Genomic DNA, 9481 nt, shown 5'->3' with positions numbered 1-9481 from the left:
TGAAATTGCTCTTCTCTTTTTTTATTCACCTCCAACAGTTCAATTCAATTTACAAATTAAAAAAATACTTTTAACAAATATGCATGCACACGTTGATCAGTCTCACACTATTTCATGAATTTTACAAAGCATGTTCATTATTACAGAAGCAGCTATACCACCGAAATTCAAGCCGCCACATCTAATAATTACAGCTGAGTGAATGCATCATGATTACCAATATGGGAACACAAAACTTTCCTCAAAAAAGGATGATGGATGTCACCACTGAAGATATATATATATATATTTCTTTACTGGTACGTGGTACGAGCATTAGCAGCGTCACGTGACCAGACTCGCAAACGATTTAACAACAACTAGTTTCACACAAAAAATATACCCTGAAACGGTATTTTAATTTGATGAGTGGAAATAAAATGTAAATGTAGGTGAAGTGACGCACCCAACTGGCGATAATCAAACGAATCCTTATCATAAATGTGTAGTATCATCAAACCCATTCACCATCGAATCATCATTATGGTATTTGTGATATCCTTGGATTATCGTAATTCACAAAGTTCGGATTAAGGTATTGGCTATGGCCGAACAGCATAGTATGGATTCTGTCTGTAGTTAGCAGGCCTTCGCTGTACCTCAAAGAGCCTTGATCCACCGTAGCGCCCTCCCCTCAGGATATCCCTAAGATGAGCTGGATTGTTGTTCAGCATAACTGGCCTTACTGTAGTCATTGGTACTACCGTGGAGGGCGTTGTAGGTGTTGTTGTTGGAGCAGTGGTGGTGACTTCGTTGATGGTGGCGGCGGTGGTGGTCGGTGCTTCCGTGGGCGTGGTCACCAGTGAATGCTTGCAGATCATCCCTAGATACTCGCCCATCGCCATAGAATGGGCAACCTCGCTCGTCCACTTACCAGTAATTTCGACTGGATTTTGCGGGACAGGTCCAGTAGGGATGAGGTCAGCATCGAAAAGCATTGCGCCCATTCCAGGAGCGGCTACTGGCGCAGGCACTTCTTCCCAGTTGAGGTAGCTGGGAACAGACCCGTCGTACCATTCCCACGTAGAAACACCGCTAGGGTTTTGTTTCGCATGAAGACCTATCCACACTGGAACCGGTTGTCCCATCATTTTGACCGCCCAGGCGAAGAGAAAATCGTTTTCCGCTTGGTTGTTGATTGTCACTAGGCATGCTCCCGGGTGTTCCTGTGCGCATTTCGCGTTGGCCATGTCCTGAGTAAGGCCCTCGTTTACAGTTTCATGAAAGATGCCTGTGGCATTGTGTTTTCTGACCATTGCACTGGAGTAACTGAGCAAGTAGAAAGGATGCAAATGAAACAACAAAACAATTAAGTCTCTGAGTTAACAAACCCTACATTATTATGATTTTGATATGCAGGAACGAAATTAGCTTTAAATGGGAGTGAACTTACCAACACTATATGTCTCTATATGTGTTGTTATAAAAAGTCTTTCAATATACCTCATCGTGAAAACATCTGTGTTGGTTGAAAATAGCTATTGCTTTAGCTTTTGCTTAATCAACAAATCTAAGAGTAATTACTTGGAAATTATGGGTTACTATAGTAGCCGAAGATTTCTAAGTAATTACTTCGAGTTTTTTCTTATCTTGTGTTGAGGCCAAACGCATAATAAACATTTGAAATGTAAATTTTGAAAAATAATTATGAATTTATATAGAGAATAGATTAGCTTGCAATTATCAAAGAACTAAAATGCCTTAAGTTACAAAGTACTTGTTATACTTTTTGGAATCCTGATTTATACTGCGGTATGAATGAACACTGCAAAAACACTGGTGTTGATTAAACACCAGCCCAGTATATATTTATATTATATATATATATATAATATATATATTCACACCAGAGAAGTGTTAAACAACATCACCAGATAGGTGTTTATACACCACCAATTAGTATTAAAACAGCATCGGTTTGATTCTAAGCTAGTGTTGTTTCAATACTTCTCTGGTGTGGACATATGTAATAAATAAGTGATAATGATAATTAAGGACTTGTATAGCGCACCTTGTTAGGTGCTCAAGGCGCTCCTATACTACCCCGGGCGTGTGCTAAATAAACACTGGAGTTTTTGCAGTGTACTGAGTAGCACTAGTGTAAATCCAGGCGAACCTATTGTTGTTCGGGGGTGGTTGATTCATTGTGTTACACTCACCATGCACTGCAAAAACACCGGTGTTGATTTAACACCAACCCAGTATATATATCGGTCCACACCAGAGAGGTGTTGAAATAACACCAGTTAAGAATCAAACCGATACTGATTTAACACTATACGGTGTTAGCCAAGCCGGTGTTGTTTCAACACATCTCTGGTGTGGACTGATATAGATACCAGGCTTGTATTGAATTAACACAGGCGTTTTTTGCAGTATGGACCTTCTACAACACTAATGTGTTTAAGTTTGTCTTTAGATTTAAAGTGTGAGATGGAAAGCGTGCAAATATTATTTTATGTTGTTCCATATAAAACTGCTATGATGAATTGTAAAGCCTGTCTAACTTTTTTGTAAACAAAAGATCGTTAACGTTAATTGCAATCAAGTGTCATCTTACACACCGATTTTACACAAGCGTAGAGGCCTGTCAATAGCCGCGTCTTTGTGAAAAAAATCAAAAATTCAAATCTCAGAAATTTAGCACCCCTCGCTCCTCTCTCTCTCTCTCTCTCTCTCTCTCCCTCTCTTATATTGGATATCCAAAAGTTTGAGACAATTCCATGATAAAAAAAAACGTATAGATGCTTCATTTTGATCGAGCATCCGATTTCATGGACATATTTAAAAAACTATCCCTTTTTCATATCTACATTTAAAAGATATATCAAGGCAAGTTGCAATCGTTTTAGTTTTGACAAACGTTTTCGGTTGTTGCAGCAAAAGAACGGAAAAATTAATAGACCAGTTCGTAGTTACTTCATGGACATATTTTGGTCAAATGACATTTCATTTCTTTCATTAAGATAGGCAGATTTCAAAGCAAGATATTACGTATGCATGCCTTACACGGCGGGATGAAGAAATTGAATAAACCAGGTGACTAGAACAGCACGTCAATGAACACTCTATGAACATGATGAAGGTATTTGTTGCATTTCTACTTTGGATGCATATTAGAGGATGTTGTGCAATGTACTTGGCAAATTGTGAAATATACCAGTCATTCGTGGACGCATTGTTTTTTTGTGGATGAGAATGAAAAACACAATTCAAAAGAATATATGAATAATCAAGACATCGAAGTTGGTGCTTATCTCATTAAATTTTAAACCACCATGTCACTTTAGTACAAATGACCTTCCTCTGATCATGCGCAGAGTGGAACTACGAACTGACTTATTAGAAAGATATTTGAAGGAGAAGAGCTAATCAGTCACATGTTATTGGAAGAAAAGAAAATACACGCCATGCCCATATCCCAAATAAAAAATAATGCATTATTCTTTTTTGAATACTTACAGGTAGCAATTGTTTCTCCATTCGGTCCATTCGGGGTTGCAACGTCCAGGGCCATTCGAATTGGGAGGATGGGGTCGACTTGGTGGCCCTCCGGGATTTCCTGGCATACCTCCTTGCGGGAAATTGGGTTGTCCTCCGGGAGTTCCTGGCATACCTCCTTGCGGGAAATTAGGTTGTCCTCCGGGAGTTCCTGGCATACCACCTTGCGGGAAATTGGGTTGTCCTCCGGGAATTCCTGGCACACCACCTTGCGGGAAATTGGGTTGTCCTCCGGGAATTCCTGGCACACCACCTTGCGGGAAATTGGGTTGTCCTCCGGAAGTTCCAGGCACACCACCTTGCGGGAAATTGGGTTGTCCCCCGGGACTCCCTGGAACGCCTCCTTGTGGGTTAAATGGTGGTACTGTCTGCCCAGCGGGACCTCCTTGCGGACCAACTGGTGGGACAGGTTGCCCGATCTGCCCTTGCGATCGAGCAGTGAACACCGTGAGACACACGAAAACACAAATAAAACCTCTCATCTTCTTAAAATGGGCTCGTTTCCTCCAAAAATAAGTCATGCACAGAATGGTCTGCTAAATATTCAAGGTGGAAAAAACTATAACTTAAAATTTTCCAGCAGGGAAGCCAGTTCTTACAACGACAGCGATTACATATCCTGCCACGCCTGTAGTGTGGTCCTATTTATACCAATCTTCCTTTGGCTATCCCTTCCTTCTTTAAGGTGACATGTAAGGTGTCACACTCAAGTGGGTCCGTCATTATCAAGTTCAGGGGCAACCAGAGGGTAGGGGGCGTTTCTCTGCCTGGATGAACAGGGGCATGGGGGCAAGCTGGTGTACAATTAGTAACACCCGATGATGAATAATCAGTCAGGTTTCCAAAATTATACCACGCGGTTAAGACAATGATCAAACTACAATGACGTTTCCGGACTTCTGGCGCGGTAGAAAAGGGTATTTAGGACGTTGATAATTATTCCATTTTTAGCTTCCTATATCAAGCCATAACGAAGGTTAAAAGAATTAATCAAATTTTGATAATACGTTTAATGGTATGCATAGTGCCACATAACCAAAGTGTATTTCAATCAATAGAAGTATCTTTCATTGAGAAAGGCCGTTTAAAGTGAGATTTAATCTAATTCGAAACACAACAACTTGTCAAAAGACACAATTTTAAAAAAAGGTTTGATAGAATAAAACGCTCTTCTGGGCATTCCGATAAAATAAATATTTGAAAAACTATTTTAGTAGCCTTAAGAAACTTCCATAGAATCTCCACAATAAAAATGTTTGCAAAGTCATTTCACGAAATACGTGTATCATCAATAGACTTAAACTTATATTGCCACGCTCCTCATTAATTATGCTATATCCTTCACATATTTTACCCTCTCTATATTATATTTTTAGGTCTCGGGGAAATAGACAAAGTATTGATTTTTACAAAATAAGGGTTTATTTGTCTTATTCGCAGTGCCCCTATGCAATGCACTCCCTTACTTATCCTTCATTCTTTGGAAATATACAATTCTAAGAACTAATGAATATGTATTCAATCCAGTTAGACCAATTAATGTTTCGATACAATTATGATGATGATGATAATAATAATAATAATAATGGTTATGATAATAATAATATTAATACTACTACTACTAATGATAACAATACAGTGCGTCCCACAAAAAACGAAACCGAGATTTATCGATGATTTATCATAACTTAATCACAAATACAATAGACAAATGACCTACCATTGTAAAGCTTAGAATCTCCTCTTTCATCTGAAATTACTTAGATTATTTCTCATTCACGCATGAGTGAGCAAAAACAATTTAAAAAGGGGATACCAAAAGTCACTTGGCGGGCCGTATCTGGGTTTTAAAAAGAAAACCACATTTTTAGAAAGTTCAATATCTGCTCTTTAATTTGATACCTCAATCACAGAAAATGGTCAAGAAATAACAAAGTTCTGGTTATTTGAAATAAGGCTTGAATTTCAATAATTTCATAAAATGAAGAGGTTTTACAGGCTAGCGTTCAAACTCACTCGACACTCCGTTTTGTTGACGATCAGCCATGCATTAAGTCTTTTGTTACCGTGCGATAGCTTCAGTGGGAAACCGGTGAAAACACGTTTGTTTAATGAAATTATGGAAATACAAGCATTGTTTCGAGGGATCATAACTTTTTTACTACTTGACCATTTTCTGTGATTTAGGTATCAAAGAAAAGAGAAGATATTTAACTTTTTAGTCATGTGATTTTCTTTTTGAAATTCAGATACCCCCCGCCAAATGAGATTTTGGCATCCTTTCTTCGAATTGTTTTTACTCAATCATGCGTGAATGAGGAATAATCTAAGTAATACCAGATGAAAGAGGAGATTCTAAGCTTTACATTGGTAGGGCATTTGTCTATTTTATTTATGATTAAGTTATGATAAATCATCGCTAAATCTCGGTTTCGTTTTTTCTGGGACGCACTGTACATAATACCTCTGTTCATGACACTTCATACACAAATAATTACAACTTTTGTACATAATAAGTATTACATTACAGTGGCCCGTTTCATAAAACTTGTTATAATAACAATTTTGCAATAACAGGTAAAATTTATTAAAATATTTCAGTCTAATTGGCTGATGATAAATTTATTCTAGAAACTGTTAATTTGTTATCTTTATGAAATTGGAGGCTAATATCATTAATACTTTGTATCATTGCTATCTTTATTATCATTATATATTACATATTATTGTTATTATTATTATTATTATTATCATTATTATCATTATTATTATTATTATCATTATCAATATTATTATCATCATCATCATCATAATCAGCAGCATCATTATTATAATCATAATAATTATCATTGTTGCTATATCATTATAATCATCATTATATATTTCTTGGAAGGAGTGTATTTCCATTATGAAACAACTGGCTATCAAATTCAATAATTTGATATGAATTCTGTTTGGATAAGCATTTTGGAATGATTGGTATTTCTTATGTATCATTTTCCTGGTCAAAGATCTTTAATAATTGTTACCTGTTCGCAGAGGGGACTTCAAGGTTTGGAATCTGCATATCGTCTTGCAAACGTTCCCATCCTGAAAAAGGGGAATCCAAATATTTCGCGTACCAAGTTTGCTGCTCACTAAAATCAATATTTAGCAATTTGGGGGATTAATATACATTGCCTCCATGATCCAATACTTAAAATGTATTAAGTTATTGAATTTATTCTGATTGTGTTTTTTAATAGATGCTGATCTGCTGATGTTTACGAGAGTAATTACTTTTTATACTATTTAACTATTGTAAAAAATGGGTTGGGGATATATATGGATTATTCGTTGTGCGAGCCCAGTGGTGAGGGACGGCCATAAACGCATAAGTTAGTAAAGCTGGTTTAAATCAGCCCACAGTTATTGATTGATTTGAAATAAAGTAGGCCTAAATTTCAAATCCTTTAAATATCTTTTTTTAGAAATCAACATTTACCCAACATTACTATCGGATTACTCGAAAATAACGTCAAGAGTTCATGCTTCTAAATTGTGAAATGGTAATCCCACCCCCCCCCCCCCCCGACCGAAATCAGAAGAAAATTATGACATTTCATATTATTTGGTTTTATTGCAAGAAGATAATTTCATATGTCATATAATACAATCATGACAATCCGAAAGAAATAAGGAGTTGTTAACGTTATTGCGCGCCTCTAATCATTTGCAAACAGACCAAGATTTGAGTATGATTGTTTTGTAAAATTAAACGTCCCCACACAGTTAATAAGTTATGAATCACAGTCGGACAATACTGCATTTCACACTGTGTCACATATTCATTTCATTCCGATAAATTGGAACACTTTGTTCACACTGTGGTACACAATTTCAATACTGTGGTCAACACTTAATGATTACGCATGGTGACGTAACCAAAAAGTGAAGAATAGTTTTTAATCACATTGTGCTCACATTTTCATTCCACTGTGATTAAGTTTCAAACAGAGGGTCCTGGGTTCGAATCATAGCCGTGGCGTGTTTTCCTTCAGCAAGAAATTTATCCACACTGTGCTGCACCCAACCCAGGTGCGGTAAATGGGTACCGGCAGGAAATCATTCCTCTAAAGGCTGTGTGCACCTGAATCGGTAACCTAGCTTAGCCGGGTAATAATATTAGCAGGGCCCGCTGGGAGAACATTTTTCAGAACTGAAGTGGCTCCCCTGGGTAAATATACCGTTATCAATATTACTATTAAGTGAGGATTTTTTTCCCTTAGTTGTTAAGTCACTTGTGTCAGTAATACACACATGCAGTGTGTCAACAATGCACTGACTCAGTATACACATTGAGGTCACACAGCATGTGGACCGCAGTGTGAAAACGCATTCCAAATTATCGCAGTGGTATGATTATGTGATAAAACAACGTGCTCTCACACTATTTTCACAGTTATTTCTTTATGTCATGGATAGCCACACTATTAACTAATAGGACTACATGTATACATGTATCATGTGTATATACCATCACTTATTATTTGTTGTTTTTCATGATATTTTTCAATTGTTTGTCATTTTCGTAAACCGTGACAGTATATTTCCCAACTGAATTTGATTAAGAAAAATTATTCTTGATCAATAATTCATACCACCCTTCTCCTTCAAAAAGTGGTTACTTTCTCAAATATGGGATTGAAATGCATATCACGCATATGTAATGGTATTATACAAAAAATGAATTAAATTGTGCATGATCGGACTGTGTTGATAGAAATACACCCAGTGGCTCTCTTCTCAACGAGTACACTGCAAAAAACTCCGGTGTGATTTAACACCAGCCCGGAATCTATATATGTCCACACCAGAGAAGTGTTAAACAACACCAGTTTCGTTTTGGTCTAACACCAGAAAGGTGTTTATACAACACCAATTAGTATTAAAACAGCATCGGTTTGGATCCAAACTAGATTCCCCGCTGGTGTTCTATCAACACCGGAGTTTTTGCAGTGTAGGTATCATCTTCACATCCTGGAAACTGTGTGAACAAATTGTGACAAATAAATTTCACAGAGTTGCCATTTGGAGGGAAACAGTGTTTTTGGCGCTATCACACATTGGAGAAGTTTATTCACAGAGTGCCAACCGTTTCACTCGGTGTTATCCGGACTTTTCGCATTTACCGCGGAGACGCTCTACAACGCAACAATTCCTTTGAAAATATACAAATCAAATCAGAATGGAGAGCTGAGAGGCTTTTGTCGAAAGTTGGTGGACCGAGACAGCATCATACTCTGGACAACGACATATTTGCAATTGTTCGTTCGTTGCAAATCTTTGGATGATCTGCTGCCCCAATCCACCCACTTTCGACAAAAGCCTCTCAGCTTTTGCGATTTTAATGGCATTTTCAAAGGAATGGATGCGTTGGAGAGAGTTTCCCCATAATGTGAAAACTCCATGTTACTCTGTGGCACACCCATCGTACCGTGTTCATGATGTGTTCTCACTGTGAAAAAATTGTGCTCATGCGATAATATGTGTGTTGACTCTATTCATCGATTATATGGCCTGCCATTCTGAAGTCGGGCATAACTTAGACCGTGGTCCAACTCTGTGCTAAAATTATGGGAAACCAAACATGTTAAAATTTTGCTTGCATTGCATGTTTCGTATCTTTACTGTACTCTCTCCTGATACTTTTATGGTAAAGAAAGTCAACTTATCTATCTTTCCCAGACAATCAAGGATGATTTGAGAGTCACATGTGCTGACATATTGAACCCCTACAGCAGGGGTTCTCAAACTACGGCCCGCGGAGCTTCTAAATCTGGCCCGCGAGATTCTGCTGGTTTTTTTTTTTATCACTTTTAAGTCACAATATGAAACATAGCTCAATATGATTACATTGTGTTTCCATGTAGACCTAACCGTATAATGGCTGTCAAATAAA

General features: G+C 37.5%; 1 protein-coding gene across 1 annotated transcript; it reads right to left on the bottom strand.

Moving 5' to 3' along the window:
* Positions 1-4430, bottom strand: LOC129283413 (30 kDa spicule matrix protein alpha-like). Its single transcript, XM_054919248.2, has 2 exons — positions 3502-4430; positions 1-1308 (listed from the first exon to the last, which is right to left on the bottom strand). Exons 1-2 carry the CDS (start codon positions 4059-4061, stop codon positions 582-584), a joined length of 1287 nt encoding a protein of 428 aa, XP_054775223.2. The 5' UTR covers positions 4062-4430; the 3' UTR covers positions 1-581.
* Between the last annotated feature and the right edge of the window lie 5051 nt (positions 4431-9481).

The sequence above is a fragment of the Lytechinus pictus genome, chromosome 19, assembly GCF_037042905.1.
Source record: "Lytechinus pictus isolate F3 Inbred chromosome 19, Lp3.0, whole genome shotgun sequence".
In the NCBI taxonomy this organism is placed as follows: domain Eukaryota; kingdom Metazoa; phylum Echinodermata; class Echinoidea; order Temnopleuroida; family Toxopneustidae; genus Lytechinus; species Lytechinus pictus.
Note: the sequence above shows the minus strand (reverse complement) of the source record. Positions and strands in the feature narration are given on the sequence as shown.

Excerpts from the sequence above, each read along its gene's own strand:
- LOC129283413 (XM_054919248.2), bottom strand. The coding sequence starts at position 4,061 with ATGACTTATTTTTGGAGGAAACGAGCCCATTTTAAGAAGATGAGAGGT. Across the intron at positions 1,309-3,501 it reads TGGAGAAACAATTGCTACCT|TTACTCCAGTGCAATGGTCA; the intron begins GTAAGTATTCAA and ends CTACTTGCTCAG.